Consider the following 18,877-nt stretch of genomic DNA (forward strand, 5'->3'; position numbering starts at 1 on the left):
ACATCGAGAACGACATGTCCCGCTGTTCTCTTGGGTGCGGCAGGGGACTGACACGATCGCTGCATTAGGTGTGTGGGCATCCAGCACACTGAAGCAGCGTTCGTTGACACATCTGCGCGCACTGCGGGCAGATTGTCATTCAGAAGTTGCGGTCACGGGTGGCTGTCTTCCTACGGGAACCAGCCACCATTTCGTCTGCTACCCGAGCGGTGACATCTGTGGCTACGGCCCCGATGACCACCCACGTTAGCAGCGTTAGTGATATGGGGAACTCTGCGAACGTAAACCCGCCAGCTAAGTGCTCACGGGCCGATCGCACCCCGATACGCTCTTCTGAACGTTCCCCAAACGGCGGTGGCATACCGTCCGGATTCTCACGCACACACATCGGGAACGATGTGTGACGTAGATGAGATGTCGCTCGCAGCATCGGAGGGAGACTGACATCCGACTCTGACGAATCCGAGCTCCACCCCCAGCGGTCGAGTTAGGAGGAAGCAGAAATGTCATTCATGCTAACCCGGGGTTCCGGAGGTGCATGAGGAGCTGTGTAAAACTTGGAGCGCTCCACTCTCGGACCGCTCCAGTGAAAACCAGCTCCACCTCCCTTACTTCCCTCGATGGAGGGGCAGCCAAGGACTGCGTCGAGATCCCCCGAGTGGAACGTCCGCCCGCGGTGCACCTGTGCCGCGGACGGCTACCACCTGGGGGGAATCGGCCACGCCTACGGTCCAAAGCACGTAAGACTTCGGCATCACTGGTGTCGAGGGCTTGCGATGCCGCGGACAAGGCTGCCTCCTCTCTCTTCGCCATGGCCATCCTGCAGGTCCGCCAGGCCAAGGCGTTGAGAGAGCCCCACGAGGGTAAGACCGACCTGGGTATAATGCAGGATCTCCGTGCCGCCGCTGACAGTGCTCTACGGGTGACTAAGGCGGCGGCACGGGCCCTGGGTCGGACGATGTCCACGGTAGTGGTCCAGGAGAGACACCCCCGGCTATACCTTGTGCAGAAGAGTGATACCAAGGAAGTCCGCTTTCTTGATACACTCATCTCGCAGGGTGGGTTGTTGGTAAAGACCGTCGAGGACTGCGCTCAGCAGTTTTTGACGGTGAAGCAGACAGTGGCAATTAACCACATTTTTCTCACCGCGACTCGGCCGCCTGAAGGCCTCCGAGATCCCGCGTGACGTCTGCTTCCCTGCAACCCAGGACCCCTTCGACATCGATTCCGGTTCCTGTGCCCCCACAGGCGGCACCCCGGAAGCAGAGGTCGAGGGGGGAAACCTCCACCCCGTCAGCAAACTTCTCACGAGAAGGGACACTGACGGGAAGACTCCAGGGAGAACAACATCGGGCCCGAACCATCACAGCCACGGCTCTGATCGGTCGGCACGTGACGACTCCTGCCTCGTCACCAAAGCCGGGCCCTTTTCAGGGCCTGGCGCCCACTTACTCACAGAGTTTTTCGGTCTCCCCGGGTGTACTTGCAGCCGATCCCACACTCCACTGGACTGTGCTCGGCGAACCGACCTCACGCCCTGGCCAGGCGTGAGGTCGTACACATACGACAGTTGTCACCACTCTCAAACCGACAGTGCGTGCCATTGTCCCGCCAGGCAGGTAAAAAGGCGGAGCCATCCTTCCCTCCGGGGACCCCCCGCGACAGATGGTTAGCTCCGCCAGCCGACGAACCACCCCCCGTGGAAATGATGAAGCAGACTGCCCCCTTGGTCACCCTGTACAGTCCCTGGGAGCTCAAGAGCTGCCCACACTGTCTCGCTGGCTAATGCGGGTGGTCCGTCTTGGTTACTCGATCCAGTTTCCCAGAGACTTCTGGCAAAACAGGCATCGAGTTCGTCCAAAATCAAGACGTTCAGTGGGTCACAACCTGCACTTCATCATTCCCTAGAAAGACGGCGGGTTGCCATAGGTCTGCGTACCCTGAACAAGCACCTTCACGAGTTGCCGTTCAGATGCTCACGCAGAGGCGCATCCTGACATCTATCAGGTGTCAGGATTGGTTTGTGGCTATCGACCTGAAGGACGCTTACTCTAATGTCTCGATCCCCTCGACACTGCCCCGTTCCCATGGTTCGAGTTCGAGGGGTGGGCATATCAGTACAGAGTCCTCCCTTTCGGTCTGTCCCTGAACTATCTCGACGACTGGCAAACACTCGTGAGATCTGTTCTGTACACAGAGGGACCTGGTGCTCCGGCATCTAGATCGATTGGGATTTCAGGTCAACCGAGAAAAGAGCAAACTCTCCCCAGTGCAGAGCATCCTCTTTCTCGGTATGGAACCAAACTCTGTCACCATGTCGGCGCAGCTGTCCGCAGCGCGCGCCCAGTCAGTGTTGGAACTGGAGGCTCCTGGGACACATGGCATCCTCCGCGGGGGTAATACCCCTCGGGCTGATGCACATGAGATCACTTCAACACTGGCCACAGAGTCAAGTTCCGAGGACAGCGTGGCACACCGGCAGCAGGCGCATGGTGATGACGCCCTGCTGCCGACGCACCCTAACCCCTTGGTCTTCCATGACCTTCCTTCGGGCGGGGGTTCCCCTCGGGCAGGTTACGAGGCACGTCGTGGTGACGACGGACACCTCGCTGCAGGGGTGGGGTGCAGTGTGCAACGGGCACGCAGAAGCGGGGCGCTGGACGGGCCCCCGTCTGCGCTGTGCAATTGCCTAGAGTGGTGTACGCTCACGGTAACTAACACAACTTGCCCGACGCCTCCTCCTGTGGAGTTAGCAGGTGATCCGCTCCCTGCGGGCCACACACATCCCAGGCAAACTGAACCAGACAGCCGACACGCTCTCTCGTCAGTATACGCCTTGCGGAGAGTGGCGACTCCACCCCCGGTCCAGCTCATTTTGGGTGTTGTTCGGTCAGGCACAGATAGACCTCTTTGCCTCCCATGACACCACCCATTGTCGGCTTTGGTACTCCCTGACCGAGGCCCCCCTCGGCACGGATGCCCTGGCGCACAGCTGACCACGGGAAGGGCGGAAGCACACCTTCCCCCCCCAGGAGCCTCCTTGCACAAACACTGTGCAAGGTCAGGGAAGAGGAGCACCAAGTGTATTGGTTACACCACACTGGTCTAACCGCACTTGGCTTCAGAGTTGATGCTCTGAACAGCGACTCCCCCTGAACCATTCCCCTGACAGAGGACCTGCTCTCTCAGGGGAAGGACACGTTCTGGCATCCCAGATCAGACCTCTGGAACACCCATGTCTGGTCTCTAGACGGGACGAGAAAATCCTGAGATGGCTACTCCCCCTCTATGGCTGAGACCATCACCCAGGCTAGGGCCCCATCTACTAGGCGGTCACACGCCTCTAGACGGCGCCTCTTCTCGTCCTGGTGTCTCTCTCTCTCAACGAGAAAAGACCCACTGAGGTGCTTGATCAGGATTGTGTTCCCCTTCTCACGAGACTGGAGACTAAGATCTCCCCTCCAAACTGAAAGTGTATGTAGTCGCTATCGCTACTCATCACGACTCAGTTGATGGAAAGTTTCTAGGGCAACTCGACCTGGTCACCAGGTTCCTAATGGGCGCGAGAGGGCGGAATCCGCCTCATCTCCGCTCCATACCCTCTTGAGAGCCCCTCAGAGGTTCCGATCTTCCTCACCTGAGTAAGACGGCCCTCCTGTTGGTGCTCGCTTCCGTCAAGAGGGTAGGGGACCTCCAAGCATTCTCTGTGTCCCCGGATTGCCTTAAATTCGGCCCTGGTAACTCTCACGTTATCTTGAGACCCAGGCCCGGATACGTGCCCAAAGTTCCCACTTCTCCCTTCGGGGACCAAGTGGTGGACTTGCAGGCGCTCCCCACTGGGGAGGAAGACCCAACCCCATCCGTGTTGTGTCCTGGACCGCACGCAGAGCTTCAGTAGCTCTGACCAGCTCCTTGTTTGTGTTGGAGGACAGCAGAAGGGGAAGGCTGTCTCCAAGCAGAGTCTGGCGCACTGGGTCGTGAATGCCGTTACGACGGCATTTCGATCTCAGAATCTCCCATGCCCATTGGCAGTGTGGGCTCACTCCACCGGAGTTTAGCCACCTCCTGGGCACTGGCAGAAGCACCTCTCTAGCAGACATCTGTAGAGCTACGGGTTGGGCTACGCCCAAACACCTTCGCAAGGGTTAACAACCTTCGCGTAAACCCGGTGTCAGCCCACGTCCTGCGTGGCGACATGTAGGACTGGCATCCGGGGGGGCGTATGCCTGCGAAAGCACCTTCCCACCCTCCAAGAGGTTGGGTCAGTGTGCTATTTACCCTTTTCTTCTTACCCAAACACATGGCTAAGAAAATTGGTACCTCACCAACCTTCCTTCTTACCCAGACTCTGGTTAAGAACAGGCACTCCATCCATCACTAAGCAAGCACCTCCTGGGGGTTGGCTGGGCAGAGCAGCCTTCCCCCTTAGGCCGGGAAACCTTATGACCTATCACAGATAGTTCTAACCGGACCTGTGCTATCGGACGCAGTAACACCCCCACCGTGGGCTGTTCCGTCTGTTATACCCTCATGACAATGGTTCCCACACATGGTAACCCATGAGCTTCCCCAGGTGGACCTCCACCTCGCGGCACTACCCAGTCCGCCCGTTCCATGCGTTTCCTCCAAGGACGAGACCATATCATATCTCCACCATATTCCTCCCCACGGGTAGGAGGTGGCCTCTGCAGCGCTTCTCTGATTAAGAGTTGCGCTTTTCCCGGTGTAAACCCGAGCCGGACGGCCTCTCGCCTGTAGAGAGCTAAGGCCCCGTCCGTGAAAGGTTACCGGTCAGGGCTGTACCCATCTTTCTCCTAGAAAGCTCTGGAACCCCCCGACCACCACACTGGAAGGTTACAAGTTTCACGAAAGCTTCGAGCTGACACGCCCAGGCTTGTTACCGTCGCTTCGCTGAGATTGTGACGCGATACAGCGTTTGTGGCGTTTTCCATAGATAACCCCATCTGTCGTTCTCGACACAACGTCGAGAGACCGACAGAAAGGGAACGTCTTGGTTACGTATGTAACCTCAGTTCCCTGATGGAGGGAACGAGACGTTGTGTCCCTTATGCCACAAACACGTATCGTATTCTGCTGCAGTCGTGAGAGGATCTCAGGCTCTTCAGAACAAGAGGTAAATGAATGCTGCACGCCGGCTTCCTTTTTTACCGGATATCCGGGGGCGGAGCCCGGCATGCAAATTTCATTCGCCAAATTTCATTGGCCTTTTCTATAGTAGTCAGAGTTGATTGGTTCTCAAGGGCGAACCCCATCTGTCGTTCTCGACACAACGTCTCGTTCCCTCCATCAGGGAACTGAGGTTACATACGTAACCAAGACGATTTCCTTGTGTTTTGTATGCATGTTTTGCTAAAGTAATAAATTATGTTTGTTGAAACCTCTTGAATTTCTTTGTCTTTTTAGAAGATAATACCATTAAATAAAATTGCAGCATTTTTGATGGAGCAGAATGACTACAATATTAAATGCACAGAATGTATATGTAGTATTCTACTGTGATTGTGTTGCATTACAGTAAATAACTATCACTACTCTTGCCAGTTATAAGCTGTTATTCTTGATTTACAGTAAAATACTGACAAAACTGTTGCCAGTTAGTCACCGTAAAGTCTCAGTTGCAGTAAAATACTGGCAACACTGTTGCCAGCTACTTACTGTGGAATATACATTACAGTAAGTAGTTGGCAACAGTGTTGCCAGTATTTGACTGTAGAAATGCCTGAAAAGGTCTAACAGTGTAGATGATGGCTTGGTAAATTATTACATTTAATTTAATATTATAAAGAGGATCATAAAATAACATAAATTCATAAATTACTCAATCACCATAAACATATTTAAAAAAGAACATATTTTAGTTTGACTTTGAAGTTTGATGAAAAATGGAGCATTTTTTTTATTGTACCTTGCGGGGCTCAAACTCCCAGTTGTGTATAACTCGAGCTGGAATAATAGCTGTGTCATTCCAGTGGCAGCTGCTGCAGTAATACTGACCCGTATAGTCACACTGCCGCGCCTCACTGGGGATGCCTCCTACACAACAACACAACATTACACAACTTCCTGTGCACACAAGGAAGTCTAAATATCTTTTAACCGCTTCTCTGGCTTATAAAGCAAAACCCTGAAACAAGCAGTTCTGCCAAAAGATACACAAATGATTCAGTTAAAGGGATCATGTGACACGAATACGTGTTTTTTCTGTGTCTTTAGTGTGTTGTGAGTTTCCCATGCATTCATTAGACACATAAAATTGCATAAATAAAAGTGTGGGAACAAAAGATGCATTCTATGTAAAGGTGAATGCTCCCCCAGACCAGCCTGAAACGCCTCGTGTAACCACACACCCACAAATCTACATCAGTTTGTGGTATGAGTTAACTAAGACCGCCCAAATGTACACTCAAGTAAGGTAGTGTACCTGTCATTACAATTGAAGAGGAACCTGATGTTCCAAATATGTTAAGAGGCGTTACATTTCCATCACACGCTAGCAGTATTTGACCAATCACTAGACTCTGGGTAACTGGCCAATCGTAGCACGCCTCGCTTTTCAGAGCCATGAGCTTTGTAGGAAATCAGCACGAGGCAAAGAGGAGAAACAAACATGCATGGTATGTGGAAAATACAGTGTTTTTTAACCATAAATCCTGTATACAGATTGCATGACATCAAAAACATACGATAAAAAGTGCATTTTATAACAGCTAAGGGCGTTGTGGCACGACGCGACACAGAAAGCTTATTGCTTTTATAGAACGGTTACTCCATATGCTTAGCTGTTATATATCACAGTATTTTATAACGGCTTAGAACTCCACTCAGCCAATCAGAATCAAGGACCAGAACTGACGGTTTTATAAACAGAAATCATGGAGCTAAATTTTATATTTGATAAGATCTTTTTTCCATTAATTTCCAGACCTCATTGCCACTTCAAGTTTTAATCGGTTACATTGGCGACACATTAAAGGGCTAGGTCCCTCAAAAATAAGATTCTGCCATTATTTACGTACCCTCACATAGTTTCAAACCTTTATACATTTCTTTGTTCTTTTAAACACAAATAAATGTAATTGTAAGAGTGTTCGCAATTTTAAATTCTGGGACACCAGAAAACTATTTTATCTTTTTTGTTCTGTTGAACACAAAATAATATATTTTAAAGAATTTAGAAAACAAATTTCAAAAACGTTTAATATTTAATTTGTCCTACTATGGTAGTCAAAGATGTTTCAGAACTGAAAATTGCCAACATTCTTGCGAATATCTTTCTCTGTGTTCATTATATACAGGTATGAAATTACACGATGGTGAGTAAATGATGACATTTATCATATAGGCTACTGAAGACTTTTTTTCAAACTTTGAAAACATAAAAAAATACAAGTTGAAGATGTGGCTAAACTTCCTGATAAAACTTATTTTTATTCCTTACACTGCCATTATCACGTTGGTGCTATTTTTTTATTTGTTCAAATAAATTTTGTCAATCCTTGAAGTTTTCCTTAATAATGAATGTACTTTAATTGTTGGGTGTAATTGTATTATAACATGTGGTATTATTTGTGGTTAATTATGATTGCTTTATGCAATAACTGTGTGCAGTCTTAATTTTAGGTTGCTTTTAAAAGAATCTGTCAAGGGGCAACAGATAAAAATTTGCCCATGGTATAACTCTGACTTATTAATGGTTTTCTTGTTGATTAAGTAAGGGATAATTTACAGGCAGCCGGTTGTTATCGCAGAAATGTTATTGTTATTTGAAAATAACAACCCTTGGAATGTCGCCACTGGCTGATCAGAATCAAGCATTCAGTGTAATAATGTTGATTAATGAGCACTGTCCCTAATTAAATAAAAAACATAATTTATTTGGATACACACTTACGTAGAGAAATAGGTGTTCGGCATTCTCCACATCTATAGTCCTGTTTGTCTAGACCAACCTCAGGACAAATGTTGAGTTCATACTCAGACTGGTGGCTGACCTTTGACCTCACACACGGTTTCGTGATGAGATTCATGCACTTGCTATGGCAGCGGTAATAACAACCTGAAATAGATTACAAACAACCATTTAGCATCTTTCAAATGTTGAAATAGAGTTACATGTGCATATAAATATACTACATGTGCATACATGTGGCATGTGTGTTTACTGACTCTATTGGTCTTTGTAAAATTATAACCAGAGTGGAGTGGTACGAATCGGTGTGCAATTCTGGCACTTTAATATTCTAATCATTAGCGTTTTTCTTGCATACAAGAACGTCTTTTGTCATGTTGCCATTCCGGGTCAACAGTATAATCACTGTAAAATATTTTTTTTATTGCACGAGTCATATAAATAGAATTTGTTAAAAGACAAAAGGCCAATGACTATGGAATTCTTTTTGTGCTTATAAAATGAAGGCAAACTTTAAAAAAACTAACAAAAATATACAATGAGAAAGAATAGGAACACTTTGATACTGAAAACAATAAACTCTGTGAAATGTGACATAATTTTTAAATAAACTGAAATAAACTTTTTCTTCACAATTTTTAAGTTTCGTATTTGCCAATAATGGTTTATAAATTCGCTGCTGGATTTTTCATATGCGCTTTCTTAGTTTACATTCACCCTTTCTGGCACAAATCTTACATGTGGGGGGGACTTATGGCGGCTTTACTCTCATTGGCTAGTGATATTTGGATTAACAGATAACAGCATGCAGATCGTTTCACTGTCTATCTTCAGTATCGACTTCCTTGTCAGAGAGCTGTAAATCAAAAACTCACTAGCCAATCAGAGTAAAGCGGCCATAAGTCCCGTACACATGAGATTTGTGCCAGAAAGGCGAACGAAAATCATGAAAGAGCAAAATAGAAAATCTAGGAGCGTATTCAAAAACGATTATTTGCAGAAACGAAACTAAGAAAATTAGGTACAGTACATTCATTTTAGTAATTAGGAACAATGAAGCGCGCAAGCTTAAAATATAAAACTACACTTAAAGCAGTACAGTAAATTGTAAGAGTGGCATAGGCTTATCTAACCTGAGCAGGTGTACCAGGTCTGAATAAGACCCCATATAAGGGTGCTGCACTTGTCACACATCTGTTTGACACTCTTGCTCTTTTCCTTTGAGAAGCGATGCTCTAACACAACTTGCAGGTTAGGCTCGTCTTCCTCTGGATCCTGTACACATCCAGCACAAACATCATTATTTAAGTTAATTGACATGACGTTTAAGACCTTTTCTCACCAAAGATGATAACATCAAACTATTTAAGAGAATACCAAAGTCCAAACCAAAACTATACCAATAACGAAATGACATTCAATCAAAATTCATTTGCAAACGCTCACACATTTAAAAGGAATAAAGTGCGGCATGCAACCTTAAAGATGAGGTAACACATGAAGTTTATGCAAATCACATAGTAAGCTCAAGTAACTCTTTCGCTTGCTGGATGATGCATGGGTGTGCTTTTCAGGGAGTATTGTCCATTAGGGACTAAGAACCCTTGTTACTAAACAAGAATCTATTTTTTTTTAAACATAAACGGAGTAAATCATGCACAGAAATACTATGTCATACGTTCAACTCGTTTCTTGACAAGCTGACCATGATAAGCTTGAGAAGCCAGCACTTTTAACAGTGTAAATAAGTTAGAATGCATGAAATAGCATGTTACCTCCGCTTTAAATAAACATAATGTTAACATCCCCTGTTGTCGATGCTAAAAGTTATCATGCCTGATGTAAACGGCCTCTTAACATGTGTCACCCACCTTTAACTCTTGCAGCTTGAGTCGGAGGTGAATGAGTTTGACCACTGTATCCTTTTGTTTCTCAGAATGTTCCGGCAGTTCTAGTATCAGTCTCTTGCACTCCTCTATGGCCTGTTTCAGATTCTCTATATCAGATTCCACAAATGAGCCCTGAAGGGTTAAAAAAAAAAATATTCTGAACAAAAATGCTGTAGTTATTTGAAATAGGGAAAATTTTACTATTGTGCACTATTGTGTGATTTAATATTTAATATGCATTTCATTTCTAGCAATGTCAATTCTAATCAAAGATCATTTGGTTTAATTTTATTTGTTTTTATATCAATAAGGATATCATATTTTAGAATAAAAGCTTTCCGGTGTAGCGATTTTAGCTGGATGTTAAAATAAGGATGAGTTTAACTCAACAAATAAGATTCTCCACCAGATCTTTTAAGATCACATCCATATAAATGTATACACTATCGTTATCTCATGACCATAAGTAACGTGACTTTACCAAACAGAATTAAGAGCAGAGGAAGCATAGATTGAAACACAGTTTAAGTGACCAGTTTGTGATCGTGAGCACAGAAAACCCATCACAAATGCCTTTATGTTTTTTTATTGAACTCTACTCTACAAGGTAAACATAATGACGATTGCATAAACACAAACAATTACATAAGACATGAAACACAATCACGTAAGGAAGCGCAGAGAGTGAGAGTGAGAGTGAGAGTGAGAGAGAGAGAGAGAGAGGGCATGGCCGTGAGGCAGGTAAAACATGTCTGAAAACCAATAAAATCATCTTTAACAAAGAGGCACGCTCTTAACGCAGCTATTCTATATATAAAATATGATACTTGCTATCTCAGTGTTGGAGCAATATCCGTATGCGCATGGATGGAAATCTTGAATGGAATCAGAATGCGGTCCTGTTGAAACGCTGAGTTTAGGTTCTGAGTCCGAAGTTCCATGGCCTAATCGGACTCCCCAGAAGGGAGCCGTAAACCGGGGTGTCCGTTGGATTGTCCTCCGCAATTCCTAAGTCCCCTGAAGTGGATCGGTGATGGTATTTTTAAATGCATACCTGCCCTGCCCCCAGGTGGTCTGCGCCCCAATGCCATGGAAGTGATGAGGGGGCCAGAGAAAGTTCCTTTGTTTCTCGTGGCGCCTCATTTGCATAGCTCTGACAGTATGGTCAGTTTGCATTTAATACCTAAACTTAGTATGATGCATGCTATGTTTTTATAACATAGCTCATCATATAGGGAATTCAAAGAGGAGTAGTAAAATATGAAACATGCAAGGCATTGAACTGTGAATCATCCCAAGGTAAAAATACATCAAATGAACCCTAAATCTAAATTTGTATATCTAACAGTTACAGACTATTTAAAAATGGCACGAGCGCCAACACACAACCTAGACATTTAGATACAAAGGATAGTTTAAATCACATAAGTTCATATTTGTCAGAGAAGTTTCTCTGGTTAGCCTCAGATGTTAAGTTAGAAATGAGACGGAGACTTCTCAACAATGCTTTGAAGCTTAGGAGTCTTAAATATCCTACAGAGAAACCAAAGGGTAATCACACTTAAAGGTGAGAGTTCAAAACCTAAAACCAGGCCCTGGAGAAAACCAGGACAAAGGGGAGTGAGGGGGTTTATGGCTTTCCTCTCAATGATCCAGTAACTACACAGGGTTCAGTCTAGTGTGTCTTTTGTTTGACAGCTAGCCATGTGCTCTCATGTCATTGTGATTGTAATACAGTTCAAAGTTGGGAAGGAAGGTGGCGGGAACCGTCGAACATTTAAAAAAACGTCCGCACAGCCTGGGGGTATGCATCGACGAGACAAGAGAACGGAAACGGGAGCATCAGGAGCAATAGGGACGAAAGAGGGAAAAATTTTTTAGGTTCGGTTCCCCGACACACTGCCGCTCGGACCTCAGCCCAACCGAGAGGCTCTTCCTTGCGGTGCTATGCTGTGGTGCTGGACGTCTGGTGGACGGCCCGATCCTCCTCGATCTCCAGGCTGCCGGCGATGGCTACTCCAAGTGAGGACAGCTGGTAGCGAGTCCCCCCGTTTCCTGCACCTCATCGTCACGGCTGTTGACAGCAGGATCCCGTGTCACGGCTAACGGCGATGACTCCTTCACTCCCTCCTGGACGGTCGCCACCTCACCTCAGCCCACGAGCACGGCAGCGAGCTCTCCGTCCCAACCGATGCATACTGCTCCAGCACCACTGCCTCAGGCAGCCTCTGGCGGACATCCCTTGTCTGCGCTGCCCGAATTTCCTCCGTGAGATATGCGGGACCGGTGTGCGCACAGCTGATTCCAACTATCACTCACGCCACCGGTCCCGCCCCACGACACTCGTCCAGCCCCGAGAGAGACAGGTCTGTAACTGTCGGGAGTAGAGGGGTCCAATGAGGGTTTCTTCAGTAGGGGCGTGACCTGGGCCTGTTTGAATGTGGATGGAAAAGTGCCGGTGAGTAGGGAGGTGTTGATGATGTGTGTGAGTGCAGGTGTGAGTGTGCTGAATATGGCCTGAAAGAGATCGGAGGGGATTGGGTCAAGGGTACAGGTGGTGGATTGGCTTGAGAGAAGTCTGGTTACTTCAGTGTCCATCAGTGGGGTGAAAGAGGAGAGTTCGATGGTTGAAGTGTGGGAGGTATGTACCAAGGTCTGAGATATCGAGAATTGTTTGCTGATGGATGATGTTTTCTCAGTGAAAAATACAGCGAAGTCTTCCGCAGTCAAAGATGAAGTGGGAGGGGGACGAGGGTGGCAAAGAAAAGAGTTAAATGTCTTGAAAAGCTGTTGAGTGTTAGGTGCATTGCTCACCTTGGTGATATAGAAAGACATTTTAGCTTTGGTAACACAAGCAGAGAAAGAGGAGAGTAGTGACTGGTAGTCCCCTAGGTCTGCAAGATTCTTGGTCTTGCGCCATCTCCTTTCAGCAGCCCTGAGTGTACTCCGTTGTTCACGGATGATGTCAGACAGCCAAGGGCAGGAGGGGGTTGCACGAGCTGGTCTGGAGGACAGAGGACAAAGGTTATCTAGACAGGATGTAAGTGTTGAGCATAAGGTGTCGGTGGCAGTGTCAGCATCTAGAGATGCAAAGTTGGAGGGAAGAGAGGATGTCACTTTAGCAGAGATTGTGCTCGGGAAGAGAGAGCGAAGGTTCCGTCTAAAAACGGGTGGTGGTTTAAGTGTTGTTCATGTAGGAAGGCCCATGTTGAAAGTGATGAAGAAGTGGTCCGAGATGTGAAGAGGTGTGACTTGAATGTTATCTGTGGTGCAGTTACAGATGTAGATGAGATCCAGCTGGATTCCTGATCTGCGAGTACAGGCTGTGACGAGGCACCTGAGGTCGAACGAGGCGGCTAGGGTGTGGAAGTCAGAAGCATAGGGTTTCTCCAGGTGGATGTTGAAGTCCCCAAAGACTACAAGAGGGCTGCCATCCTCCAGGAATGATGAGAGCGGCACATCTAACTCTTCAATGAAGTTGTGAAGAGGACCTGGGGGGCGGTAAACTGCAACAACGCTGAGCTGAGTGGGAAAAGTGATATTAACAGCATGGTATTGAAATGAATAGTTGTTGTATAGGGAAGATAGTGTGGAATATTTCCAGTCATTGTTGATAAGCAAACCTGTGCCTCCTCCTCTTCCGGTTTTGCGGGGAGAGTGAGAAAAGGAGTAGTTTGTGGAGAGAGCAGTGGGTGTGGCAGAGTCTTCAGGACGAATCCATGTCTCAGTAAGACCAAGAATGGGAATGTCAGACTGGCTGGCAAACGCACGGATTAAGTCAGTCTTGTCCAGAGACCCATAGAGAAAGACAGAGGTGTAAAAGGGGAGATGTGAATGCGACGCACTTGAGAGTGTGTGCGTTGCGCCTTCCATCTTGGGTGAGAACGCTGCCTAAAGAGGAGTACAGGAATACATTTGAAACACATGTTAGTAGACACTTAAATGAAAGCAAAGGTATGTTAAGTATACTGATGTGCCTTGCCGGTGTCTTTGCTCAGTGGAGTCGCGCAGGTAGAATCGCAGATCTTTACACTCCTCGGTCTTCACACGAGGAGGCTGAACACGAGGGATGATGCTTATGGTGCCAGCGCAGAGGCACTGCTTAAGTATATGATGAGATTAGCGCGAACAGAATACAGCTGGAACACGCCTTCTCGATTAGCAAAACAATGTCTGAAACGACTTGAATCACGCAGCGATCAACTAGCTCGGTGCTTTTAAGTGCAAACTTATAATGTCAAGCCGCAACAAGCGGTAAACGGCAACTTCACTCCAGTACCAATGCAACAAAAATGCTAACAATTTAGCAATCAGTCAACGAGTAATTAAATAAACAAGCTCAAACTATCAGTCAAAGTGATTAAATAACCAGGCTCAAATAATCTTAACTAGTAACAGGCAACAGTCTAGTTCAACAGTTAAAACAAGGTAACAGGGTAAATAGCAGACTCACGCACTACAGCAGACTTGTGATGACTTATTCGCTTCTCCTAAGTTACTAGAGTAAGCGGGCAGTTTAAATGCACTTACGGTCGCTGGAACACGACTTCTCGATTAGCAAAACAATTATATTGTCATCGTTTCACTTTCTCACCTGTTTCATGTCCCTATTTACTCTCTTCTCTCAAATTCCTCGTTTTCTGTCCCAATTTCCTCTCCTTTATATTCCCTGTGTTTATCTAGTTCTCCGTCAGACTGTTGCAGTTACGTTACTGTGCTTTGTAAATTGCTGTTACCTGTAAAGTTACATTCTTGCTACTGACTTGTATTGTTAACATTGTCAAGTTCTTTAGATTTTTTTGTCTCGCCCTGTCAAGTCTCCTGTGCCGTTTGCTGTTTGGTCTCTCTGGGTTGAAACCCTGCTTTTTGTAGTTTCCCAGCTGGTATTCCTTTTTCTCTTTGGAAATATAAGCCATCCTTGCCAGGTACTCTTTCATATATCAATTATATTATTTAGACATCATTAAAAGGTGGAGATCTGTAACGATTATGCGAAATTTCACGAGCATTTACTATTTATATATTTCACTTTAGATGTAGCGGCGTAAATGCGTTTGCTGTGCGTACGTTCGTTCTATGAATCCGATGTACGCACTTTAAGAAATGATCGTGTAATATAACTTAGGACAAATTCTACGCAACATCTTGTAAATAAGCCTCCAGAAGCGGATTCTAGTCAGCTGTAGCATCCCCAGAGTTGGAGTCCCAGTCAGCTGAAACTTCCACAGAGTAGGGATTCAAGTCAGCAACTAAGGCCAGTGTAATACTTTCAATAAGATCGAAAGAAGGAGACAGGGTTTGCGTGGCTGATACTCAGACTTATTCTTCAAAACACAATATAAAAGTACATAATATCCAAACTTATGGCCCGGGGGCACATAAAGAATCACTCTCGTCGTCTGCTTTGGCACGCTCTTTCCTCTGGTAAGCTTCTGTTGCTCCTGAGTCCTCAGCCGATCTCTCGCTGTCGTCTCTTTCTGTTAGCTTTTACCATCTTCTCGCCAATCACTGAAACAAGACACCGGTCTTTACAATTTGCACTTGACCTACTTACTTCCAGGCGGTTTCCGGTCTCTGTCTCTCCCACTGCAGACTTCGGTAAGCCACGCCCCCCCGCCACAGCCAGTTCCTCAGTCAGCAGATGCTCCCATTGAGCCAGCATTCGAATAAGGTAAAGCACCTCCAAAGCTGGAATTCAAGTCAGCGGCTGCGTCCTCAAGTCCTGTTACTCAGTCAGCAGCTGCTCCCATTGAGACAGCATTTAAGTCAAATGCTGGCATTTATGTCAGCGGCACCCTCCCCAGAGTTCATGTCTAAGTCAGCTGCGATCTTCACCAGTCGGCCACCCTGTCCGCAGCAGCATCCCCAGATTCCATATCAAAGTCAGCTGCTGCCTTCCCTCATTGGCCTTCTTGCCAGCAGTAGCATCTCCCACCTCCTTGTCCTTTGCCCAGTCCTGGCCACCTATTCCAAACCTTCACCCACCCCTCATCCCTGCCCTGAAAAAACACAACATGACTCATATAACGGTTGTCACACACGGACCTCAAGCACTTCTGCGAACGGAGAGAAACAGTTCAAAGACGGCAAAAAGAGCATCCTTTTGGCTTTCTTCATTTTACAAATGCACAATGTTTTGTGGTTATCAAGGGGCTACGCACATCAATCAAAACCCTTGGAATGATATCATACGTGTCTGTATGATGACTAGGGCTGCAACAAACGATTATTTTGATAGTCGATTAATCTAACAATTATTTTTGTTAGTCGATTGATCTAACGATTATTAGACCGATTAATCTACTGATGGTCTATTATTTGACTAATCTGTATGTTTTTCATGATTATTCAGCTTTTGCAACTAGTTAAAACATTGAGTTATACATCATTTACGTAATGAATAAAATCAATTCTGCTTTTAAAATTTGTTTTTATGAACTTGAACCAACTGGTTACTCTCTTTAAGATTGCTGATTCTGTCCAACTCGAATCACACAAATACTCTCTGACAAACAATTTTTTTATGTAAACAAATCTCTTGACAGAAACATTAAGCAGCATTTCTATGACAACAGTTCTGTTTAACTCTTTCCCTGCAAGCATTTTAAAAAATAAGTTGCCAGCCTACGCCAGCGTTTTTTTTACATTTTAACCAAACTTTAATGGCTCACAGTACATTTTCTGTAAAGAATATATGGACAAACATTATGTCCAATGAAAGAACAGAGTCTCAGCTTTTAAACAAAAGAAACCGTATTCTTAAATCTTGATTTGTTCTTTTTTTTTATCACTCCTTAGATGTGGGTAGGTTTCTTCAAAAATGCATCACTTTGATTAAAATATCATTTTGAGATAATTTATGTTTTTTGTCAAAGATTCTGCCCAGATTACACTTAGAACAATCTTTAACAACCGATAAGAAATATATGTTCTAGGTTCTGGGACTCTGTACTTTTTCACAAAGGTGTGTAACAGCGCCACCTGATGTACAACAGTATAAACACTGATTGCAGTAATAACTCGTGGGGAAGACTGGCGGGGGACCGTTTTTTTTTTTGTTAAAATAAATCATCAATGTCGGTGAAAGAGTTAATGAAAAAGAGCAAGAAACATAAGAAAATATTTAAAAAATAAATGCAAGATATAAGACTCCTATCACTAAACGTCCCTCTCTTATAATCATTTTCCTCTCATGTAATACCTAATAGTGTTATATTAATCAAAACAGGCTTGACTCTTAAGCTCCATCAAAGCTTTATACTTTGCAAAACAAATAATTACATTACTGTAATTATATGATTATGATTATTTTTGTTGTTATTATTATTGCATTCTCTCATAAAAAGATTAACCGCTAAGTTAGTTATTTAGCTCTAGATGGAGAACAGTCACCTCTCTCCTGCTCCCGGATGTTTCCTTTTTAAATGCTCCAGCAAGTAGGTTGTGCTGCCGTGAAAGGCAAGTTCTGCCTTGCATGCATTGCAGACAACCGCATTTTTTGTTTTCAATTGGGTAAAGCTTTCCCACACTTCACTTGTTTGCATTCGTTTGTACTTCGCCATAATTCTCACTGTGTGTCCTTCTACTGCGATAGCATTCGGGAAGGCTGCAGTACACTCTAGCGCTACAGTGCCGTAGCGGTCAAATTGTTATATTGCAGGCCATTAAATTACAGTCAGGTCCATAGTTATTGGGACATTGACACAATTCTAACATTTTTGGCTCTATACACCACCACAATGGATTTCAAATGAAACGATCAAGATATGCTTTAACTGCAGACTGGCCAGGTGTGTCTTATTCCCTCACTATCCCAATTACAATGAGCAGATCAAAGGTCCAGAGTTCATTTTAAGTGTGCTATTTGCATTTGGAATCTGTTGCTGTCAACTGTCAAGATGAGATCCAAAGAGGTGTCACTATCAGTGAAACAAGCCATCATTAGGCTGAAAAAAAAAAAAAACATCAGAGAGATAGCAAAAACATTAGGCGTGGCCAAAACAACAGTTTGGAACATTCTTAAAAAGAAGGAGCGTATTGGTGAGCTCAGCAACTCCAAAATACCCGGAAGACCACGGAAAACAACTGTGCTGAAAGACCGAAGAATTCTTTCACTGGTGAAGAAAACACCCTTCACAACAGTAAACCAGATCAAGAACACTCTCCAGGAGGTAGGTGTATGTGTGTCAAAGTCAACAATCAAGAGAAGACTTCACCAGAGTGAATACAGAGGGTTCACCACAAGATGTAACCATTGGTGAGCTTCAAAAACAGGAAGGCCAGATTAGAGTTTGCCAAACGACATCTAAAAAAGCCTTTACAGTTCTGGAACAACATCCTATGGACAGATGAGACCAAGATCAACGTGTACCAGAGTGATGGGAAGACATTTTTACATTTTTTTTGGAATGTATGGAGTATGGAGAAGGAAAGGAACTGCTCATGATCCTAAGCATACCACCTCATCAGTGAAGCATGGAGGTTGTAGTGTCATGGCGTGGGCATGTATGGGTGCCAGTGGAACTGTTTCTCTTGTATTTATTGATGATGTGACTGCTGACAAAAGCAGCAGGATGAATTCTGAAGTGTTTCGGGCAATATTATCTGGTCATATTCAGCCAAATGCTTCAGAACTCATTGGACGGCGCTTCACAGTGCAGATGGACAGTGACCCAAAGCATACTGCAAAAGCACCCAAAAAGTATTTGAAGGGAAAGAAGTGGACTGCTATGTAATGGCCAAGTCAATCACCTGACCTGAATCCGATTGAGCATGCATTTCACTTGCTGAAGACAAAACTGAAGGGAAAATGCCCCAAGAACAAGCAGGAACTGAAGATGGTTGCAGTAGAGACCTGGCAGATTATCACCGGGGATGAAACCCAGCGTCTGGTGATGTCTATGTGTTCCAGACTTCAGACTGTTATTGACTGCAAAGGATTTGCAACCAAGTATTAAAAAGTGAAAGTTTGATTAATGATCTTTTTTTTTTAAATTTAAGATCCGTCAGGGTGTCATTGAGGGGCTCGCAGTCCACTCCTCACCACATGATCACTGGG

The 18,877-nt window shown here is 45.3% G+C and overlaps 1 protein-coding gene across 3 annotated transcripts in view; it reads right to left on the reverse strand.

The window, feature by feature from the left end:
- The window catches only part of def8 (differentially expressed in FDCP 8 homolog), a 39,914-nt gene that overhangs the window by 10,647 nt on the left and 10,390 nt on the right, over positions 1-18,877 (reverse strand). For all 3 annotated transcript variants that reach the window (XM_056765888.1, XM_056765891.1, XM_056765890.1), the window contains 4 exons: positions 9,802-9,951; positions 9,064-9,205; positions 7,913-8,077; positions 5,927-6,054 (listed from right to left, as the gene is read on the reverse strand). In XM_056765888.1, the coding sequence (XP_056621866.1) occupies positions 5,927-6,054; positions 7,913-8,077; positions 9,064-9,205; positions 9,802-9,951 (585 nt within the window). The remainder of the gene's footprint in view (positions 1-5,926; positions 6,055-7,912; positions 8,078-9,063; positions 9,206-9,801; positions 9,952-18,877) is intronic.

This window comes from Triplophysa dalaica, chromosome 14, assembly GCF_015846415.1.
Source record: "Triplophysa dalaica isolate WHDGS20190420 chromosome 14, ASM1584641v1, whole genome shotgun sequence".
NCBI lineage: Eukaryota > Metazoa > Chordata > Actinopteri > Cypriniformes > Nemacheilidae > Triplophysa > Triplophysa dalaica.